The sequence below is a fragment of the Pleurodeles waltl genome, chromosome 2_2 (genome assembly GCF_031143425.1).
Source record: "Pleurodeles waltl isolate 20211129_DDA chromosome 2_2, aPleWal1.hap1.20221129, whole genome shotgun sequence".
In the NCBI taxonomy this organism is placed as follows: domain Eukaryota; kingdom Metazoa; phylum Chordata; class Amphibia; order Caudata; family Salamandridae; genus Pleurodeles; species Pleurodeles waltl.
In genome coordinates, this window is record NC_090439.1 from 642,061,174 (window position 1) to 642,085,553 (window position 24,380).

At 47.6% G+C, this 24,380-nt stretch overlaps 1 protein-coding gene across 1 annotated transcript in view; it reads left to right on the forward strand.

Moving 5' to 3' along the window:
- LOC138276962 (lipoxygenase homology domain-containing protein 1-like) overlaps positions 1 to 24,380 on the forward strand; it is a 248,745-nt gene that overhangs the window by 132,961 nt on the left and 91,404 nt on the right. Inside the window, exon 3 of the mRNA XM_069219212.1 lies at positions 18,846 to 19,087. Coding sequence (XP_069075313.1) covers positions 18,846 to 19,087 — 242 coding nt within the window. The remainder of the gene's footprint in view (positions 1 to 18,845; positions 19,088 to 24,380) is intronic.

Genomic DNA, 24,380 nt, shown 5'->3' on the forward strand with positions numbered 1-24,380 from the left:
CGCCAACAGACAGGCGGGAGACAATGTACCCCCACACTATCACGACCCACCAATCCGCCACCTTTTCCGGGGCGGTTGCCCCGCCGATAAAAGCACGGCGGAAACAGACTTTTCTAACGGAAAACTCTCACCTCTACACACTCCACGAGGAATCTGGACAGCATGGAACCGGAACTACACATCCTCCCAGCCATTGTCTTCCTGCTCCTCTACCAGGAGCACGAACGCCGGCGCAGACGACAACGGTGAGTACTGCACCTACGACACAGGGGAGGGGGGAGGCAAAAAATTACGGAGACACACATACGCCACACACCCACACCCACCCTCACCCACTACAACACACACATCAATGCAGAGCAACAAGTCAGAGTGACACCCCCCAAGCCACCCGGAAGAATGCAAAGACAAAATAAAATGATCATTAAAAATGAAGTATATTATAGCATAATTGAAGTTTAGTGAAATATGAAATATATAAATAAAATATATTACATCATGAACAATATATACATAGGTCAAAAGTCCGGCCCATATTGGCTATCATCCATTGTTCATGGGCCAATGGGCCTAAACACATGGGCAAAGCCCACACACGAGACCCGATTCCATTGGAGAGAACACTGCAGGGGCATCAGATAGTAAAACTACAGGCATCTCAGGGGGAAGGGAAGGGGGGGCACCTCAGCCAGTTGAGTCCACGACGCCAGATCCACGAGGGGCCTCCATGCCCACTGTACCATCCTGGGGAGTGCAAAGCCACAGTCCATCAAGTGGATTACAGACTCCACTGGTTCTGGAGGAGGCATGGTGCCCAGAGTGCTTCGTGAAGCCCTGGCCGACACAGATCCGGCCCTGCCAATGGGCCAGCGGTGCTTGACAGGAAGGGCCCAGCGGAGCGGTGCTTGAGATGAAGGGACCAGCGGAGCGGTGCTTGAGATGAAGGGCCCAGCGGAACGGTGCTTGTCAGGAAGGGCCCAGCGGAGCGGTGCTTGACAGGAAGGGCCGAGCGGAGCAGTTCAGAGACGGCAGTGCCCAGCGGAGCGGTGCTTGACAGGAAGGGCCCAGGGGAGCGGTGCTTGACAGGAAGGGCCCAGCGGAGCGGTGCTTGACAGGAAGGGCCCAGCGGAGCGGTGCTTGAGATGAAGGGCCCAGCGGAGCGGTGCTTGAGATGAAGGGCCCAGCGGAGCGGTGCTTGTCAGGAAGGGCCCCGCGGAGCGGTGCTTGACAGGAAGGGCCGAGCGGAGCAGTTCAGAGACGGTGGTGCCCAGCGGAGCGGTGCTTGACAGGAAGGGCCGAGCGGAGCGGTGCTTGACAGGAAGGGCCCAGCGGAGCGGTGCTTGAGATGAAGGGCCCAGCGGAGCGGTGCTTGAGATGAAGGGCCCAGCGGAGCGGTGCTTGTCAGGAAGGGCCCAGCAGAGCGGTGCTTGACAGGAAGGGCCGAGCGGAGCATTTCAGAGACGGCGGTGCCCAGCGGAGCGGTGCTTGACAGGAAGGGCCCAGCGGAGCGGTGCTTGACAGGAAGGGCCCAGTGGAGCGGTGCTTGTCACGGCGGGGCCCTGTTCAGCAGTGCTTGTCACGGCGGGGCCCAGTTCAGCGGTGCTTGTCACGGCGGGGCCCAGTTCGGCGGTGCTTGTCACGGCGGGGCACAGTTCAGCGGTGCTTGTCACGGCGGGGCCCTGTTCAGCGGTGCTTGTCACGGCGGGGCCCAGTTCAGCGATGCTTGTCACGGCGGGGTCCAGTTCGGCGGTGCTTGTCACGGCGGGGCCCTGTTCAGCGGTGCTTGTCACGGCGGGGCCCTGTTCAGCGGTTCTTGTCTTGAAGGGCCCAGTTCGGCGGTGCTTGTCACGGGGGGCCCTGTTCAGCAGTGCTTGTCACGGCGGGGCCCTGTTCAGCGGTGCTTGTTACGGCGGGGCCCTGTTCAGCGGTGCTTGTCACGGCGGGGCCCAGTTCGGCGGTGCTTGTCACGGCGGGGCCCAGTTCGGCGGTGCTTGTCACGGCGGGGCCCTGTTCAGCCATGATTGTCACGGCGGGGCCCTGTTCAGCGGTGCTTGACATGTGTTCCCAGGGAACCAGATCGGGCCAATATTTTCCGCTCAGTCGCCATCCGACCTTTCACTTGCGGGGCCCTCCTGTGCTGGAGTCCTGGGCCCGTGGGTGTCCTCCTTCACACCCGAAATGGGGCTGGTGGGGCCCTCCTGGGCAGCTCGCCCGCTGCCGGACTTGTCCGCCCTGCTGCCCTTGCCCTCCTTCACCGATTCTCTGGGGTCCTTGCCTCCCTTTGTGGATGTGCCAGGTGACGGTGCCAGGGGAGTGCCTTTGGGGGCTGCCGTCTCTGGCCTCTCGCGCTGGCCCTTCCCTTTTTTAGTTTTTTTCCCAGGGGGTGGGCTGGATGTCCCCTTGCTGCTGGCCGATGTTGCTGCCCTAGAAGCTGGTGGACTCCAATAGCCCTGGACTATGGTCCTTGTAGGTGCAGGGCTTGTGGTGGCTGAGGTGCTGTTTGGACTCTGGAGGGGGTGGGTCAGGTGATGCAAAGAGGTTAATTTTGGAGAGGAAAAACTTTTTAGGAGCAGTGGGAAGGGTAGGTGCAGTGGGTATGGGAGTGGAGGAAGAGGATGTGGCTGTAGGAGAGTCAAGTGTGGTGTCTTTGGGTGCAGGTGCTTGTGACAGAGGCTGTCGTGAGGTGGATGGCTGTTGGGTGGGTGGCTGCCTGCGTTTGTGTGGTTTGGAAGAGGGGGTGACAGACACACTGGGAGAGGACACAGGGGACGTGTAAATGGCAGTGGGGGTGGTGACTGCACGTGTGCGGAGTGTTCTGGTGGGTGTGCTGGTGATGGACGTACTGGCTGATGGTGGTGTGCATGCAGGTGTGAGTGGAGACGTCACAGGGAGGGAGGAGGGAGACGAGGAGGAGGGGGACACAGAGGAGGCAGTGGCTGTTGGCATGTCTGCATGTGGATGTTGCATGTGTGAATGCTTGTGTGATCTGTGGTGCTTACGTCTGGATGAGCTGCCCTTGGGTGTTGATGTGTGTGCAGGCTGGTCTGTAGGTGTGGCTGGGATAGGCAGAGGAACAGGGGAGTGGGACTGGGATGAGGAAATTGGAGGGGGGAGGCAGGAGACAGGGACAATGGCTGCCGTCAGTGCTGAGGCCAGAGCGTTGAACGATCGCTGATGGGCAGCCTGACCCGAATGAATGCCCTGCAGGTATGCATTGCTCCGGTGCACCTCCCTTTCTACACCCTGGATGGCATTCAAAAGGGTAGACTGCCCAACAATGAGCATCTGGAGGAGGTCAATGATCTCCTCACTGAGGGCAGCAGGGGTAACTGGGGCAGGGCCTGAGGTGCCTGGGGCGAAGGAGATGCCCGCCTTCCTGGCCGAGCAGGCACGGGGCGAACGCTGAGGGGCTGCTTGGAGGGCGGAGCTGGTGTGCTGGGTGGCGGCTGTACCTGTTGTAGCAGTGGGCACGGATGTTGCCACCACCACAAGGGAGCTCCCTTCCGAGGACGTGTCTGTGTCGCTGACGTCTCCACGGGTCCCCGTTGTGGAGCTCCCCTCGCCCTCCGTCTCACTGGTGAACTCGGAGTCGGTTGCATGGCCCTCCGGGGCCACGTGAGATGCAGCTCCCTCGTGCTCCGATGCCACTTCTCCTCCGCCTGATGATGCTAATGCACACATGAACAGGAAGACCAAAAAAAAAGGGGGTGGAGAAAAAATGACATGTTGAGTGCATGCATTGGCGACACCGTTGGCGGAGAGGACAGACACAGAAGCCCCCTGCACTACGCCGCGCACTCGGTGTACACTACTCAATTATTGTGACTTGGCCTACAAGACTATGGATGACAACTGCACACATAGGTGACCCAGGGCCATGGATAGCTGTACTTAGCACCCTACAGAGGTGGGGGGTGGGGGCACAGGGCCATGCCTTACGGAGGGGCCTAGCCTACAGAAATCGCCCTGGCCTAGAGATACCCACGCCCTCCTCCCCCATCCAGACACCTCCACTGTGCGCTAATATAGCAGAATGTGCTGGTACTCACCCCCTTGTGTCTGCTGTGATGTCCTCACGCGCCCATCCAAATCGGGGTAGGCCACCGCCAGGATCCGGGACATCAGGGGGGTCAATTGTCGTGTGGCACCCCTCCTAGGTTGGGAGGCCATCCCCAGCAGAGCCTCCGTGGTCTTTCTGCTCCCGCGGCGGATGTTCTCCCACCTCTTTCGGCAGTGGGTGCCCCGTCTGTTGTGGACCCCCAGGGTCCGGACGTCCTTGGCGATGGCACGCCAAATGTCGATCTTCTGATGAGCGCTGACCTATGTGACATGGACAGGGTGGGAAAATAAATATCATCATTTTCTGCATGGTCGATGTGAGTGGGCCCCCCTCCCCAACCTTGCCATATGGCACCTGCTCTCATCTGTCGTGCGATGCATGCCTCATTCGCTCCCCTCCCCACCATCTTTCATCCACCCCACTCAACACAGGCATTGCCCACAAAGCATGGTCCTAGTGTACTTACCTGTTGGTCTGGAAGACCGTAGAGTAGCGCATACTGGGGGAGGACCCCATCAACAAGTTTCTCCAATTCCTCAGATGTGAAGGCAGGGGGCCCTTTCCCCAGTCGCAGCAGCCATTGTATCTTCCAGACCGAGGTCACAGCAGCACTTGCAGTATAGGTACTCTCCTGTGGATGATCAGGTCTCGAGTGATTAAGCAGATAGAAAATGGCGGTCACGCCTGCGGCGGTGGGTACCGCGGCGGTGCGTACCGCGAGCGCCAGCGCACATCGTCATTGGCTCCTGAGACCCATAGGGTTCAATGGTAACCAATGCTGCTTTGCGCCGCGGTCTTCGACCGCCTACCGCCACGGTGTGCCACGCCAGCGCATTGACCTCACATCCCATTGTCACACTTCACAGGTCAGGCAGCCGCCATTTCAAGGGCCCACATGGCTTAATTTCTACTGCGTCACACAGGCCTAGGCCTTGCATTGCCACTCATACAAGCCATTCAATGCATAGCGAATCGTGTTCTGTGCAAGCTGTGGTTACGTACCTGTGGGTTGCTTGACTCTGTGCTCCATGTTGTCCTTCCTAGGCACCGTCCGCTGGGACTTGCGAGGATATGGAGGAATGTTCCCGTGTACAGACCGCTGGTGGACCTGTCGACAATGGAAGAAAGACATGTCATACTGACATACAGACTTGACCGAGCCACTATACAGGAACTGTGTGCCCAGCTGGAGCCAGACCTGATGTCCCCCATTCGCCAACCCACAGAGATTCCCCCTCTGGTGCAGGTTCTGTCAGTACTCCATTTTTTGGCAAGTGGATCATTCCAAACAACAGTGGCCATATCATCAGGGATGTCATAGCCTATGTTTTCTAAGGTTTTGTCCAGAGTGTTGTCTGCCCTGATGAAATACATGCAGAGCTACATTGTTTTCCCCAAGGTGGGCGATTTGGCTACAGTGAAGGGTGATTTCTATGCCCTTGGACATATTCCCAACATCATTGGTGCCATTGATGGGACACATGTGGCTTTAGTACCCCCCAGAGAAAGTGAACAGGTGTACAGGAACAGAAAAAGTTATCATTCGATGAATGTCCAGGTGGTCTGTTTGGCTGACCAGTACATCTCCCATGTAAATGCCAAGTTCCCTGGGTCAGTGCATGACGCGTACATCATGCGAAATAGCAGCATCCCTTATGTGATGGAACAGCTACAGAGACACCGTGTGTGGCTAATTGGTGACTCTGGTTACCCCAACCTGTCGTGGATACTGACCCCAGTGAGGAATCCCAAGACAAGGGCAGAGGAACGGTACAATGAGGCCCATGGGCGTACTAGGAGGGTGATCGAGCGGACCTTCGGCCTCCTGAAGGCCAGGTTTAGGTGCCTGCATATGACAGGTGGATCCCTAATGTACTCACCAAAGAAGGTGTGCCATATCATCGTGGCCTGCTGTATGCTTCACAACCTGGCTTTGCGACGCCAGGTGCCTTTCCTGCAGGAGGATGGTCCAGATGGTGGTGTTGTAGCAGCTGTGGAGTCTGTGGAGAGTGAAGAGGAGGAAGACGACGGGGACGACACAGACAACACACAACAGTATTTTCAGTAGCACACAGGTACAAATCAACCCCGCCATTTTACATTTACTTAAAGTCTCCTGCCTCTCTACTGTATGTGTTTCCCCCCAGTTCCTGTTAACTGAGTTGTGACTTTCCCTTCCATTTTCAGAGCTGTGGGCCCCACTGCGTGACCTCTGCTTTGTTTGCCTATGGACTACAGCTGTGTGACAGTGGTATGTTGTCATCACAATGTAACTGAACATTTTGGCACCGTTATGTCTAATACATTTGTTCAAAATACAAGCAGACTCCAAATTTTTTAAGTGCAATAAGTGATTTTATTAAAGTGCTAAATTTAGGGACATGATTGTAAAACGGTGATGGGTGATGGTGGAGTAATGTCCATGGCAGAGTCCAGTTTTCAGTCTCACAGGTGCATTGTCCATATGCCTGTGGAAGGATGGAGCAGGGGCAGTTTAAGTTTGGACAGGGTGACAATGTGGGACAGTGGGATGACATCAGGGGGTATCGTTTGCTGGCGGGGGTCTTGGCATCCTACTCTGTCTTCTTCTGAGATCTCAGGTACCGCTTGCGGGGTGGTTCTTCTTCTGCAGGAGGTGGGGTTCTGGTGGCCTGTCGTTGTGTGGGGGCCTCCTGTCCACTAGCGCCGGCGGAGGTGGTAGCCTGGTCTGGGTCCATGCTAGTGACAGGGGCCCTTTGTGGTGCCACATGGTCCCGCAATGTGGTGACTATCTGGTTAAGGGCCACGACAATGGTCCCCATTGCGGAACTAATGTTTCTCAGTTCCTCTCTGAACCCCATGTACTGTTCCTCCTGCAGTACCTGGATCTCCTGGAACCTGGCCAGTACCGTAGCCATCGTCTCCTGGGAGCGGTGGTATGCTCCCATGATGGAGGAGAGGGCCTCTTGGAGAGTCGGTTCCCTGGGCCTGTCCCCCCCCTGTCGCACAGCAGCCCTCCCAGTTCCCCTGTTTCCCTGGGCCTCTGTCCCCTGGACCCTGTGCCCACTACCACTGCCCCCAGGTCCCTGTTGTTGTTGGGGTGGTGGGTCAACCTGGGTGCCCTGTAGTGGTGGACACACCGCTGATTGACGTGTCCTGGAGACAGAGGCATGGGCCCGCTGGGTGAGAGCTGTGCTGGTGTTCCCAGAGGGGGTTAGGTCTGCTGTAGCCTGTGGCTGTCTGTGGGGAACCGACTGTCCCGAGGTCCCCGATGGGCCGGGCTGGTCATCTGGGTCCAGGGAGACAGAGCTGCTGTCATCACTGGGGGCCTCTTCTGGGGGTGGGATGGACATCTCAGGACCCTCCTGGGCGGTGTGGTGGCGTTCGGGTCCTGCAGGGGTATAAGAGTATGGTTATTGCTTCTGTGTGTGCCATTTCGTGTAATGGGTGGGTGGCCGTGTACCCCAGTGCTGGCATTCCCTTGTGGGGGCTTTTGTGACGGTGGCTTGTGGGGGAGATGGGTATGTGCAGTGGGCATGCTTTGGTGATGGGTGTCCATGCTTTGGGGACGCATGCAGGGCTAGGTTTTGGGATGGGTGGGTTGTGATGGTGAGCCATTTGCAAGGAGTTGGTGTGATGGGGGTGGGGGTGAGGGTGAGGGTATGATTTGGCATGCAGGTGGGGTGGGGGTAATGAAGTAGTGAAGATTTGACTTACCAGAGTCCATTCCTCCGCCTACTCCTGCGAGGCCCTCAGGATGCAGGATGTGCAAGACTTCCTCCTCCCATGCTGTGAATTCTGGGGGAGTAGGTGGGGGTCCGCCGCCAGTCTTCTGCACCGCGATGTTGTGCCTTGATACCATGGAACGCACCTTCCCCCGTAGGTCGTTCCACCGCTTCCTGATGTCGTCCCGATTTCCTGGATGCTGTCCCACAGCGTTGACCCTGTCCACTATTCTTTGCCATAGCTCCATCTTCCTGGCAATGTTGGTGTGCTGCACCTGTGTCCCGAAGTGCTGGGGCTCTACCCAAACTATTTCCTCCACCATGACCCTGAGTTCTGCGTCAGAGAACCTGGGGTGCCTTTGGGGTGCCATGGGGTGGTGTGGATGAGGTGAGGGGTGGTGTATGTGTTGTACAGTGTGGTGAGTGTGGTGGTGTATGGTGTTTTGTGCGTGGATATTGTGTGGGTGATGTTGTGATTTGCCTCTGTGTGATGGTCTACTCTATTCTGTGCTGTCTCTCTCTGTCCTTCAGTCGTAATTGTGGTCGTAAGGGTTTGTGGGTGATGTGGGTGTGTGTTTTATATTTAATTGGGTGTGTGGGAGTGGTGTGTGTATGTGTCTCAGGTGTGTGTATTTTGAATTGTCCAATGTGGCTGTGTTTTGTTGAGGTGTGTGTATTTTGAGCGCGGCGGTGTGTACCGCCAATGGAATACCACGGTTGAAAGACCGCTGCGGGGATTTGTGGGTCAGAATGGCATGGGCGTATTTCTGTTGGCGTGACGGTGGAGGTTTGGTCATCGCCAGTTTTTCGCTGGCCGTTGTTGTGGCGGAATTTTGTTGATGTCGGGTTTTTGGCGGTTTGCCAGTTGCGGGTCAGAATGACCGTGGTGGTTTACTGCGACCGCGGCGGTGTTATGGCGGTCTTCTGACCGGCGGTAAGCGCCTTTTACCGCCGAGGTCAGAATGACCCCCTTATTGTGCAAGACAAGGTGTTCAATTACCTGTTCCAATGAGGGGATTGAGGTCCAGACAAATAGAGATGATGAAGGAGAGGAACAGGTTTCAGGGCCTGAAACTGAGACCACATACGAGGAATATCCTCTGATTAACTTCTTCCTGATGTTCACAGTGGCTGATCTCCCGGCAGACTTGCAGGGAACAGTCCAAGAGAAGGTGTGGGACTTGACAGGGAAAGAAGTAGGGCTGATAAAAGGAGTAGAACCAGTTAAAGTCAGTGTGAAGCCAAATGCTGCGTTCCCCCTGATACCGCAGTATTAAATGGCGCAAGATGTCCTTATAAAGGTTGCACAACTAATTGCAGACTTTGTAAAACAGGGAGTCTTGAAAGAAGTGATGAGCAGCCCATGTAATTCACCAATAATGGGACTGAGAAAGCCTTGTGGGAAGGTTCGGATTGTCCAGGACTTGAGAAAGATCAATGACATAGTGGTGAAATGCTGCCCAGTGATGCCAAATCCAGCTGTGATTATGTTCCAGATCCCATGCAATGCAGAATGGTTCACAGTAATTGATCTGTCCCAAGTGTTCTTTTCTGTGCCTCTTCATGAGGATAGCCAATTTGTCTTCAGTTTTAAATTCCTGGACAAGGCTTACAGTTGGCATTGAATTCCTCAAGGGTTTTTGGAATCACCTTCCATATTCAATCAAATACCTAAGAAGTATTTGGAGTCATTGGATCTGCCTTTTCAATCGACTCTAGTGCAGTACATTGATGATTTGTTGATCGCATCTTAGATGAGGGACGAGTGCAAGTATTATTCAATTGCCTTACTGAAGCACTTGGGAAAGAACGGACACAAGGTGTCCCCGAAGAGATTGCAATAATGCCAGAAAGAGGTGAAGTACTTGGGTCATCAAATTGAGAAAGGGTCGAGGATGTTATCCAGGGAAAGAGTACCTGCACTACTACAGATGAATCCCCCAACAACACAGAGAGATGTTAGGATGTTTCTAGGAATGGTGGGTTACTTTCATCAGTGGATCCAGAATTTCTCAGTCATCTCCAGGCCATTGGTGAGAGTGACGGTCAAAGAGGGGCCGGATGCCGTAGTGTTGGGAGAGAAGGAAATGAAAGCGTTTACTGAGTTAAGGGAGAGCATGTGCAGGGCTCCATTTTTATGTATGCCTGATTACACGAAGCCTTTTGTCCTGTTTTGTCATGAACGTGATGCATGTTTTTTGTCTGTCCTGACACAGGTCCATGGAGGTGTAAATCGACCAGTAGCATATTTTTCAGCTCCGTTGGACCCAGTTGCAGCAGCCTTACCAGGTTGTCTGCGTGCAGTAGCAGCAGTTGGACAAAGCCTCACACAGTGTGAAGGCATAGTGATGTGACATCCTCTAACAGTCATGGTCCCTCACTCAGTTGAAATCCTGTTGACCCGTACTAAAACACAGCACATGACAAATGCAAGATTGACCAAATATGAAACGATTATATTGGGGTCACCAAATGTAACGTTGAAGAGATGTACAGTGTTGAACCCGTCAACTTTGCTTCCAAGTGAAAACACAGAGGTTAAAAATGTGGAAGATGTAGAACATGATTGTCTTGAGGTAACAGAAATGTGCACCAAACCGAGGCCTGATATTAAAGATACCCAATTGGAAGAAAATGACCAAATTATCTATGTCGATGGCTCATGTTTGAGAGACTCAGTAGGAGTGCTGAGAGCCGGATATGCTGTATGCACGATTTCTGGTATCCTGGAAGTGTCTTGGCTTCAAGGAGTATATTCTGCTCAAGTAGCTGAATTGGTTGTTCTTACTAGAGCATGCCATGCTTCTGCCCAGTTGAGAGTGACTATCTATACTGATAGCCGGTACGGATTCGGAATTGTCCATGATTTTGGCCAACTATGGTCACAGAGGGGTTTCTTGACCTCTTCTGGTTCGCCAGTGAAAAATGGGGAGAGAATTAAGGATTTGTTGCACGCGATTCAGTTATCTCATAAAATTGCCATGGTGTAATACAGTGCAGTGCAAGAACTGTATCTATATGGTCACATGCCCTTGTGGCTTACGTTATGTAGGAATGACAACTCGACCAGTGAAAATAAGGATAAATGAGCACAGAAGTAACATTAGATGCCAGAGAGTAACTACAAAACTATGTGCCCATTTTTTGGACGTTGCCCATACGCCAGATGATCTTCGATGGGTGGTCCTTGAAGCCCCTAAAAATCTCCCTAAAGGTTCAAACTCACTTTTTAGAATAGAACAGCGATGGATTTTTAAATTAGGGACAGCGTCATGGGGATTAAATGACGATATACCTTGGACGGCCCTCTCATAACTCTTTCTCCCCCCATTTGTTTAAAGAATAATACATCGAGTATTCCTTATATACCCTCGGTTTTTTCTGATCTAGTATCAATAACAATGATTAGCTGACAGTAATTCAATCAGTTATTTATATTTTTTCTATATATTTTTTTCTCTATTTTCAATTTTTGCTAGTATTAGGTAAATACCTCTATGTCTTCGGTTGGGTTTTTACATTTACCATGCCTTGCAACATCCCTATATACACGTATAATTGCGTGTTATATATTGTGTTCTATGAACGCCCACATTTTTTTCTCCTAATAGGTTAATTTCGATCACCCACATCGTACATTTCCAACTCCAGGAACAATAAAACGACTCCGTATCTGGAGTCCCTTTTTCAGGCTTTTATTCTTCTTAAAACTACGGGCTGTAGTCCGTTATCTCTTTCCACTAGATGCGAACCAGCAACTATTTCCGGGTTCGCATACCGGATTTCCTCCTTAAAACTACGGGCTGAAGTCCGTTTTCTCTTTTTATTAGATGCGAACCGGCAACTATTTCCGGGTTCGCATATCGGGTTTCCTCGTCAAAAACCTCGGCAGAACGTTGGACCTCTGTTCAATTAGGACACGGGTCTCGAGGGTAGGTTAATCAGCCTACTTCCAAGGAATGAGAAGTAAGTCTTTTCCTGTGCCCTTTTTGTTCGGCTATTCCCACCTCCTTTCCGATTTTCCTGTCGCCGATTTTTTTCACTTGCAACAATACGTGTTGACTCTGTTAACTAGCGACATACTATGAGCATTCACTTATGAATGTTTTATTTTCCCTGACTCGTATGAGTGTCATAACTTCTATCTACTCTCTCTGAACGTTGATTTTATGTAAGACTAGATTACCTTCAGCCCTACCTTGACTCTAACCTTGATACTACTGATTGATACTAGATCGATGGCAAGAGGTTTATAAGCAATTACCTACGATAAATCTCTTTAACCACATAATGATGACTGAATTCTTGAGATGATTACCGTCTTCTCCACCAACACTCACTCATGACATTCTTCTATGAATTATGTTTTTTTTGCTGACATTAATACCATATTAATATTGAGAACGGTTTCCATGCTTAGCAAGTGACTTGATTTGGCTTTCTGTGAACCTAGGATGTATGTGAACTCCTTGTTATTCTAACCTTTCTTGATTATGCATCAACAGAATATTAGTTCCTTTTCCTGACCTTGATCCTTTTAACACTATCCTGAAATTGGGGATGGTAAGCTGCCTTTTTATATTTTTATATTATTTCACCAGTGTGACACCGTAATTTATACTAATTTCACACATGCACTAACCTTGCAGTTTGAATGACACAATCTGACCATGGGTTATGTTTTATTTACTTAGGGTGATCTTTTCGTACGAGTAGAACTAAGTAAGTGACTACTTATTCCGAGATATTGTTGAATATTAACTCTGGCATTTTGGAGTAGATTTCCTTTTGGTCCTGAAGAAGCGTCATAGGATCCGGCTGGACCACTTGGACGCGAAACATGTAGACCTGCTATAGAGTGATACCGTATAGTGTCTATCCTCGTTTTTTTGAGAGTGGGTGACCATTATACATCACCCTGGACTCTCTGCCTTGTTTTTAATCTTGGTCTTCATCGCATAAAACTGATTAAATTATGAGTGATATTTGTTGATGATGAACCAATTTTAATTTGTTCTATTTCACTCCATTTACATTTGGGTTCTCCAAAGTGGGCACCCAGCCTAAACAAATGTTTTTGGATGTGCGACTATTTGAGCACCCTGGTTAAGAGCTCCCCCATGGGGGGAGCCCGTTAGGCATTGCAGTACCAGCCTAACGAGGAGCCGTCCCAATGATGAAGCCAGTCATCCATTGCGATGCATGAGGGTTCTTGCTCCTGGAGATTTCTGTTCACTCTAATAAACTATCTGGATAGGAACAGTGTACTCTTAGATTAATAACGTTTACATTGGGAGGCTGTACACTGGACCTGTAATCTCCCGGTCCCTCTTCTATTTATTCGTAATACAGTGCACACCTGAAGTCACAAGACTTTGTTTCAATGGGAAATGGGTATGCGGATCAAGTCGCAAGGTTCTGCGCATTGAACTGTATATCGTTTAAGGATCAATGGGAATTGTTGCCTGAAACAGAAAATGAGACATTCACAGGTTACACATTAAGGGTGATTGATACGTTAGAAGAGTTGAGATTGTTGCAGGGACGTGCCAGCAAAGATGAGAAGCATTCTTGGGTTGGGATGCAATGCGTACAAAGACCAGATGATTTGTGGCTTTCAGATGAGGGGAAAATGGTCTTGCCGAACAGTCTTTTGTCACAGTTTGCAAGGTTTTACCATGGTCAAGCACATATTGGGAGGGATGCCATGATCAGGTTGTTCAAGATTGACTTTTTTAACCCGAAGTTCAGGCAAGCTGCAGAAGTGATTATAGGTGTGTCATCTGCCAACAGATGAATGCGGGGAAAGTGACAGTGGTGAATTTGAGCCACATTGGGAGAGCTGCAGGTCCATTTTGCAGAATGCAGTTGGATTTTAATGAGATGCCCATGTGCGGAGGTTTGAGATATGTGTTGGTGATTGTGTGTATCTTTAGTCATTGGATTGAAGCGTACCCTACAAGCAGGAATGAGAGTCTCACAATAGTGAAGCTGCTGTTTAGGGAGGTGATACCACATTTTGGTTTTCCGATCTCTTTAAAATCACATAGGAGAAGTCACTTCAACAACGAGGTTGTTAAGTTACTGTGTGCAGCATTGAACATTGAGCAGAAGTTGCATTGTGATTACCGTCCTGAAGCATCAGGACTAGTGGAGCAGATGAATGGTACCCTGAAGTCGAGAATGGCAAAAATGTGTGCAGCCACGAATTTGAAATGGCCCGATGCATTACCTTTGGTGTTCATGTCAATGAGAAATACCCCTAACAAGAAAACAGGAATGTCCCCTCATGAGATTCTCATGGGTCGAGCTATGAGACTGCCAGCAGTGCTTGCGAATGCTCTTGTGAATATCACGGATGATATGGTGTTGGAATACTGTGAGGGTCTGGCTGATGTGGTCCGCTCTTTTTCTCACCAGGTGGAAGCTACCACCCTGCCACCGATAAATGATCCAGGACACAACCTGAGAGCTGGTGACTGGGTTGTCATCAAGAAACACGTAAGGAAGACGTGTTTGGAGCCACGTTGGAAGGGGCCATATCAAGTGATACTAAAGACTACTACTGCTGTGAAGTGTGCGGGAATTCCAAACTGGATCCATGCCAGTCACACGAAAAAGGTGACGTGTCCAATTGATGAGGAAGTTGAGTTGTTGAAAGTACCAACAACAGAAAAGGAAGTCTCAGGGCCAAACAGTGATCAAAGGGGAACTGAGACAGAAGGAGAGCCCATTGAGGACAACTCCAGTAAGGGACGAGGGAGAAGAGACCCAGAGGGGTGGTGGTGAGCCTATCTCAACTGAGGCAGCAGGAGAGCCTAATCAGAGGGAGGCTCTCCCAGAAGCAGACGATTATGGGAATGAGCTAGAGCATTTCACAGACCCAGAAGGCGAATGAGTTGAGGTGGAAGAGAGTCAGAGTGGCCAACCTCCTCCTGAGCAAATTGCAGGTCCATCAAGAGAAAACCCCATATAGCCAAGAGAGGGCGAGGGGTTGCTACAGGAAAGGTCAAAGATCAGAGAGATACTGAAAGGAGACAAGTGGCCAGAGTTGCAAGTGAAAGGGGGGAAGTGGTTGTCGAAGATGCAATAGAGGAAGAAGTTGATGCAACTAGGAGAGAAGATCTAAGTGAAGGAGAGTTGCAAGGTGATCGCAAGTTGAAAAGAAAAAGAGTAGCAAACAGAAGGTACGCAGGTTCTGAATGGGCGTATGCAACGACAGCTGAATGGCAACAAGAGTTTTTGGCGTTTTGCTTTGATCGAGAAATTCCAGGTCAATACTTTGGCACCCAAATTTAGCTGAAGAGACTGAATTGGTATAAAGATCAAATTAAAGTTGAAAATTGAGAAAAGAGACTGAAATTTTACCGGATGAGACTTTAAAAAAAAAAAACCTGAATTGACTTTTGAAAACTCGATTTTGACAAGCTGCTAACCTGAATTGACAAGGTTCCTAGGAGTGAAACTGAAAGCTGTAAATAATTGCTGAAGGAAGACTTTCGCTTGTTTTGACTTTGCTGTTGTTGTTCGAATTAACCATCCTTCACTTTCTGATTCTTTACAGATCATGGCTAACACTAGATAGGATAATAGAGGGAGTAGGCGTTGTAAATATTTGGGTGTTGGTTTAGGTGTTGTGTGTGTGATATTCATTATGGTTGTAGTTGTAAAATTGTATAGGGCAAAATCAAAGGAGAAGCCAATAAGGGAGGAAATTGAGTTGACAGAATTTTAGGATGTAAAATTTGTGGGGAAGGTTTTGTGTGATGTCAAGAGTCATCAGAGGAGGGATTGTTGGAGTGTGTCTTTTAAAGCAATATTAACATGAAAAGCTTGCAATATATTGTGTGATGAAGCTGCATAGAAAATGTGTTAACAGAAAATAATGCACATGTTGGAAATTTGCCCACGGGGAGTGGCTACCAATGTATACGAAGACTAATGAAAGCTGTTAATTCTGAATTATTATGCAATAATGTTTTAAATTTGTATTAGCGTATCATAATAACAGTTATGTATTAAGAGTTTGCTTATTAAATTTGAAGGCCTTAGCTTAGCGAGAGTCTGGGCTTAGCTGCCTGGTCTCATATTAAACTGCATTTTTCTAACGTGTAATGTGCCGTTTTTCTGAAGGACATGAAGCTGTACTTTTCCAGAAGTTATGTGTGTGTAGCCGTAGTAAATTCTTTCTCATGAGAACCGACTTGCACAAGGAAATGTTCTTGCTGAATGCAACAGTGTAATTCGTAACAGGTGCAAGGTTAGCTGTAGTAGGAGAAAACAATGGAGACACTGACTGGAGCACAAAGTGTAACTTTTCCTACCTAACATTCCAGCCGTTGAAGACGTCAATAACATGGACCAAGCCGCAACATGAGAACTGTGGTTTGTGGAAAATTCTGGCAAGATGCGTGAAGAATTATTGGACAGAGATAACGATGCACCAATCGGTATCCAGTGAGGAGTTAAGGGCTAATTAGACAGTTTTGATTTAACGGAGGGAACCAAGGAGCTCGAGAGAGACTCCACACAGACACAGAGACTTCACTTCACTCACTCACAGAGACTTTCACTCTGTTGCTTTGTCCTGATACTTTAAACCATCCTCTACCCATTCGTCCCGATACTTGCTTCACCTCTATATGAGGGAAGGTCCTATTCCTTAGTTATGCTACATCAAGACTTTGCCCCATCCTTTCTCTGCTGATGGTGACTCGACTGATGTCCTGAGGACGAAGACTGATGCTGTTTGCTGATCTGTTGGATTGGTAACTGTCTGATGCAAAATTGTAATTGCCTGTTTGCCTTTTCTTTCTAGGTACCAACTGCTATTTTGATAGAGGCCATAGGTAGATGTTTTCTAAATTTGTGTTTGCAAAATGTTTTGCATGAAGCCCAACATGCTAATGCTAATTTGAGGTTAGTTAACTTGTTCACAAATATCCTACGCAAATAGACAAATGACTAAGTTCTTGCTTTGTTTAATCTTGTATTAATGAGACTTTGCTAAGTTGCTTCATATTAATGATGTGCCTAATCACTGAATGAATATTCTCTATGCATTAATTAACTGCGTTCTAATTGCTAATTAGAAAAGTTGCTAATGAAGGTTATCGCAATCGAGATTAACAGAGATGATATTAGATTGTAACCAATAGGGAAATAAATATCCTAACACTTAACTATATTGGTGTGGTTATTCATGACTGAAAGGTCATGGTGTGTTCAACTTATTGATTCTTATTAAATGTTATTGATTGACTTATTGATTAATTACTGTGATTATTGATTGGGTTATTGATCTATTGTTTTGTGATGCCAAAAAGACATCTTGTACTGGGAAGTCCCTGAATGTGGTCCAAAGGTTCATCGCCCTAAACACTTCTCCTTGTAAGTTTACTTATTAAGGCTCTGACGTGCCAACACATGTCATCATGTTTCGTTTCACAGATGTAACTTACAGTGAGTGGCATTTTGTAAAGCAACTGGTTCTAGCACTTAAATTCATACCTAGCTTGGCCCCACTTACCTGAACTCAGCACATTCTCCTGTTTCCCAGGATGTTCCTAGTGGTGCAAGGAGAGCATGGCATTTTTCTGTCTTTGCCACTAGAGTGTACAACAATCTTCCCATGTATCTCAGGAACAAAGATCCGTGGAGAAATTTAGGTTGATTTAACAACCATCATATTCTGAGTTGCCTGTTCCTTCTGTCCTGTTCTGACTAATTAGAGGCAATGGGTGGAATGCTTGAATTAATCTCAGTCACTGATAATTTCTCTGAAGCACATCCCACTCTTTCTTTGCTTTGCCACCTCAGAAAGAAAGAAGTGAATTGCAGCCCATAGTAAGTGTCAGTGGTTGAGATTGATTCAAGCATTCCACCAATCACATTTGTGCTTCCTCAGTATGATGCCCTAAGTGCGTCTGGTATGCCCAGGCATGGGTCCCGTGCTCACTGTAGCAAAGAACTCAAGCTGCATCCTACTGATGAGGCCCAAATAGCTTGTGTTCCAGTTCAGAGGGATCCTGGCCTAGCAGTTCCATCTAGGCTGTTCCTATGGGAGCAGGGCAATGGATGAATGCAAATGGCTTGTTCTTGGCTTTTGGGGAAAAAGAAGGCCTGGATTGCAGCCTAGAATAATTACAAGTAGCTGAGATTGAATAAATGAACCTACCTATCACATTTTCCCCCTCCTAAAGCATGTCATTGGCACCTCGGACAATCGCAAAGCCAGAAATTCCACTTTCAGAATTAACTAGTGTTACTCTATCAGTCAAACAATCAATCACCTCTTCCTTAAATAGCGCGGCTAATCATCCCGGGATTATCCAAGCCCTGTGCTGCGGAGATCAGTTAAAGGAAATGCCCCTCACAGTAATCATAATAGACTGTCGAGAAAATGCAAGCATATTAAAGTGCAGAAGCTATTAGAATAGTGTCCTTCACATTGTAATCAGTGGAGTTGTGTACATGCTTCAGTAATTTCAGTGTGAAAGAAACTCTGACCCCCACTTTCTTGTATCAGCGTAAATAAATAACTTGATAGTCAGACTTTTGTGTGTTCTGTGTTGTCTGTGACCTAACTCATAACGGTCGTGCAAAGAGATAGAATAGCATTGTTGCTTGTACTGTTTCTTACTCTTTACTCAAACGCCAAAAACAGTCTAGCTACAACAAGCAAATAATTTGTTTAAAAATGTTTTAACTATCACCACAGATAAATGAAATGGAATGGTAACCCCACACCTTGCAGCTCCTTGTGGTTCATTGGATCTCTACATATTGTGTAGAAACACAAATAATTCATTGTCAGAAAATGGCACGTGTCACTTTGATGCTTGTCGGTGAAAGAAGGCCAGTTATTACAATTCTATCATGCATGTCACTAGGAGTTCTCTACCATGAAAAAGGCAGATGTGGCACCGCACTTTCTCCTTCTAGAAAAAAAAATAGGCGACCTTAGAAGTCACAATGCTACTAACTTTATGGCTACTGTGACCACTATGAATGTCTTGTCAAACACGATAGAGATTTCATGTGTCATTTTTGATGGAGTTTTTTTTTTTTTTTTTTAACAGGGACTTGGGACGTCTTTGTCGAGACCAGTGATGTCTCAAGCAGTGGCACTGAAGTAGAAGTAACGTTAACTATTTGCTGTGAGAATGAGTCTCCCAGCCGCATCATCTTGCCCAGGGTCTGCCTCCATAGCGGTCAGATCTATAAAACTACTATAGAACTGGAAGAAAGACATGGTACTGTCCAGAAAGTTCGTCTGCAGAGAGAGGACATAAAGAATGGAGATGACTGGCATTGTCGTGAGGTACTGTATGCGGCGTAATATGCGCTGGTTCTGCACGCGCAATATCTGTGTTCCGCTTACGAAAGTCTTTTGCGTTCACAAAGCCAGCAATTCAGAAAATCAAAGACTTTACCACCACAAATGAGTGTATCACAATGTACTAAAACAGTGGTTCCCAACCTTTTGACTTCCGTGGAGCCCCACGTTATCCCTACTAGTACCTGGGGACCCTACTGAAGCATTATTGGAATCCGGGGACCCCCACTGAGTCAGGGACCCCAGTCTAAACATTGTTGATGATTTGAAACGCAAAACAATTCACAAAAAATACAGAAACAAACATTCATCAAACACATACACAAATGGCACATTTCATTTTAATTTGCAAACAAATATAAATGGAAAAAAAAAAAATTAAATTTTAGTAGGAAGGTTGGAGCTTTTCTAAGTTCAGTTGAAGCCACACATTGTCCATACAATCATAGTATATTCTATTTGATGCACCTGCACTGCTCCCACAAATCAATCTGATGTTACTAATTTAATTTTTAGTCTCCAATTTCAAATTCCTGGACATTTACAGTACGTGTAAAATGTTCAGTTGTACATTTAGACACTTTATTTATATATACTTTATTAATCTATTAATATTACTAATTTTCTAAGCAATTCCTGACCCCTTGAGGAGGCTATGCAGACCCCCTGGGTCCCCCAGACCATAGCTTGGGAACCACTGTACTAAAGGTATTTTGTGAGTCAGAAGGACTTTCCCACTCTCAAATTTCCTTTTGCATCTCATTACGATTCACAAAGAGCAGGGTACATAAAAGGTGTCCCCTCCTCATTGCGGTTTCCATTAATATGCATCAGTGATTTGCGATCTAAGGTCAGTTGCAGGTTGTTGTCCCTGAAAGACAGCTTGTTCATTGTGAAAGGTGGCTGTCGGCTTCGGATGAGCAAAAGACCACTGCATGCTCAGCCAAAGTCATTACCTATGGGCCAACATTTGTTTTTGAAAGCAGGTCCTGTCCCCTAGACTTGGATGTCAAATAACCACACACTGTAAAAATGATGCTGTTCTAAAGTTAAAATCAGATTGCTACATTACAATGAAGATGTCTAAACACCGCTGTCAAGTTCAATTTTTCTGCTAATATTCCCAGCTATTGCCAGAGGCTTCAATGGTAATATTAATGGGGATCTATCTTGACTAATGCATGCTTTGAGCATAACACGATATTTGAAGCACTAATGCATTGAGACACTGGAGATGGCTTGCAAACTAAGTATCTGCTGCATCGATGCTTTGTTAACAGAAAGGGAGTTGTCGGAATGGCAGGTTTTTCTCTGTGTAGATTTTGGACTCTAGCTTGAAAGCCGAAGACCAAACAAAGTTGTAGTATCTACAGCTCACAGGCAGGATTCTACAGTGTTTCATACAGACCCATGCAAATTGTTTTGACAATGAGTGCTCCTTTTCCAGCCTGAGATTTATGCTTCACTTTCAATAAGTGCTCTGTTACGATGGCTGGGGGTGGGTATACGTGTGGCTGTGATAGCAGCCACGCATTTATTTTAAAGCATGTGGTCATAGTCCCGGAGTGATGAATTTTTTAATTACTTACCAGTAATGGCATTACCCTGAGTCTTCTTTCCTCACTTTAATTCAGTACATATGAGGCTCCCCTGCCTCACTTCTACCCAATCACACGCCAAGAGAAGCAATGAAAAACCCTCCCCATTCCTCCTGTCAGCATTCAAGCTCAACGAACATATGCATCACTTGCGCATCCTGGGAGGGCGGTAGGGAAATATGAATTAAAGAGAGAGAGCTGGACTCAGGGTAATACTAGTACCAGTAGGAAATTTTGACATTACCTCAGCATCCCTCCCTCACTTTAATTTAGGACATATGAGATGTACCAAGCCCACAATGATGAACAACTCGCCATGTCTGGAAAAAGAAGACAGATGTATTGAAACAAAACATACTCTACTCTATTCTTTTATAGTCGAGAGAACTATGTATTCAAACACATCAGTAAGGCACTGTACCTCTGATAATCTGTAAAGCCTAGCAGAAATAGGGTAATTGCACCATGTAGAAACCCTACATATCATAAAAAGTATAGCCCCATTCAACTCAGCAACTGTAGAAGATGTACCTCGGGTCTACCTTCCCTGAATTTGCATTAGAGGAACCTGCCCTTCCACCTCATAGGCTTGAATAATCAAAGTTTTAATCAATATACTCAGTGTTGCAGTCTCAGTTTTTTCCTCTTTTTCCTGGCCCACAATTCCTTCAGAAATGTCAGTCCTCACGCCAGATACCTAAGAAGAGCCTTTCTTACATCCAACAAAGGAAGCCTTGCCACCTCCTCTGAAGAAGAGGAAGGATAAAATACTGGCAAAGTTACCTCCTGCAGCTGACGAAAGGAAAAGTTGACCTTTGAAAGGAACCAGAACTAAGACCACTCTACCCTGAAAAATCACCCAACCTCTAGCATGTGATAGCCACCAAACAAAAAAGTCTTGAAGGCCAAAAACTACAACTCAGCATGTTCCAAAAGCTCAAATGGGGGCTTAGTCTGTGCCTCTGTAACTAAGGACAAATTCCAAGTAGGAAAAGATTGTGAGCTCTGAGCACATGAATTGAACAAACCATTCAAAAACCTTGAAATCAACCCCTCAACATACACGAAATTCTTCTAAGGCCTTCTGAAAGTCTGGATTGTGGCCAACTATATTCAAAGAGTAAACACTGACAATCTCAATCTTGATCCATTCTACAAAAATGCCATACCATGATCAAACTAACAGACTGAGGATCTAGGGCTTTATTCTCAAACCACTGAGAAAAAGACCTCCAATGACTATTGTAAAACTTTTGAGTAGATAACTTTCTAGAAGCCTGCAGTGTAACTACGAATGCCACAGAGTGGCCCTGCTCGCTCTATCCCCTCCTGTTAGACCTGTGAGCCTTAGGGTGGTCTTCCCTGGAACGTGTTGCCTCCCTCCTCCATTTTTACTGGCCTCAGGACTCTGCACTCTTTACCACTGCTAACCAGAGCTAAAGTGTATTAGCTCACTCCTTAAAACTTGGTAGCATTGGCTTATCCCCAATTGGCATATTTAATTTACTTATAAGTTCCTAGTAATGTGACAATACAAGTGCCCAGGGCCTGCAAAGTAAATGCTACTAATAAGCCTGCAGCACTGATTGTGCCACCCACTTAAGTAGCTCTATCAGCATACCCCAGGCCTGCCATTGCAGCCTGTGTGTCCATTTTTAAAGCTGTCATTTCGACATGGCAAAATAAATCCTTTGCCAGGCCTAAACCTTCCCTTTTAATACACATGTCACCCCCTCCCCCCCCTTAAGGTAGGCTCTAGACATCCCTGAGGGCAGGGTGGAATGTATGTAAAAGGTAGGACATGTAATTTTAAGCCTTATATAACCTAGTAGTGGGAAAACTCTTCAATTTGTTTTTCACAACTGCAGAGCCTATCCCATAGACCAACATTGGAGTTCACTTATTCCATTTAATAAGCTGTAATCTCCAAATGGGAGCAGGTAACTAGTTCACGTTTGATGCCTTTGGAATTATAAAGAAAAATCCTTACGGTGGTTGGATTTTTAATTACAATTTTGAAAATGCCAGTTCCAAGTAGATTGCAATTTCCTGCTTTAGCTATTTCGTTCCTGCAGCCTGTACATGGGTCCGATGACTGGGTGTAGCTGACAGTTGAGCTTTGTGTATTCCTCCTACACAGCCACACACAGTATGGAGCTTGGGTGTGCCTGAATGAGCCATCGCTGGCAAGGTGGAAGGGAAGAGCTGGGCACAGCCCCACTTACACTTGAATAGGCTGTGTCCTGCCTTCACACAAAGGCCTACATACCCCCTCTAGTTACTTCGGAGCCAGGACAGGGGAGGCAGAATGCCTGGGGACTTCCAAAGGAAACCTCTAGAAGCTTCTCCTCTGGAAGCTTCTCCCCCACTTCAAAGGCACAAGTGGATATAAATACTGGACCTCATTGATCACCACTTCAGTACACTATTAGACCAGTGAATACTCTGCAAGGAAGAAGGGCTGCCGAGGGATCACCAGTCCGCCAGACGGCTGCATGGCTTGTCTACTGCCTTGCTGTGCTGACTTGTTGCATGCTTCCCTTGTGGGTGAGAAGGACTGGACCTGCATCACTTGAACAGAGAACCCCAGTTACTCCTAGGGCTAGTTGGCTGGTGTACTGACTTGAGCCCAATGGACAGAAGGCTCCAAAAACCTTGGCCCAGCACCTGGAATTTGCCATCTGTTAAACTACCCTACCAAGTGGTGCCACCCCAAGGCCTGGACCCTCGAAAGTGGGTATAAGGTGCTCTGCCAGCTTCTGTGGATCTAGCAGAAGAGACGCATTTCTCCTATGTTGCGCAGCGTAACCCCAAGCAGAAACAACATATCACCATACTGTGTGGATCCAAACCACAATAAAGACCCGCATCACAGTCTGTCGCTGCATCGGAACTGCTGCTACACAACACGTCCTTGGCACAGGCCCTTGCATCCTTCATTGATGGCAGCCTTGTCGACGGACTCCACATTGCAGTCTTGCAGCTCCTTGGAACAGACATATCACCCCGACTGTGTTGCGCATCTTGGACTTCAGATTTCGCATCACAAGCCCTGGTTGATGGGATCCTCAACAGCAATGCAGGGCCTTGCACCGCAGCCCTGCAACATCTTGGAACTGACAAACTGCTTTGGCTGAGTGATCCATCTTCGACGTGGACCCTTGTAACATCCCGCCAGCCAGAATTGAAGTTCAGCAGGCCTAACTGGGCCCCTGTAGCCGGCCCTCACTCCCTTGTGGTCAGCCTGGACTTGTGACTTTGTCCCAGTCCAGCACAACCAGATAGCCACAGTTGGTGCTTTATGCCTTTCAGTGCTATTTTCACTAAAATCTTTCAAATTGAATATCTCTGGTTCCACTAGTTGGATTTTTGTACTTTTTTTTTTTTTTTGTTTATTAAAAATGACTAATATTTTCTAACTCTTTTGGGTGATCCTTTTTGGTGTGTTTTGACTGTGTTACTGCTTCAAGTGTTGCATAAATGCACAAATACATTACACATTGCCTCTGAGTTAAGCCTGACTGTTCTGTGCCGAGCTATCCAAGGGTTGAACACAGGTTAATTTAGAGCTTCCTTATGGCTTTCCCCTGAGAAGAGTTGTGGTTGCTGCTTGAGAAGGGTCTCCCTCCCCAATTATTATCCCTATTTCTTACACCTCTTCTCAATCTTAAAGCCATCAA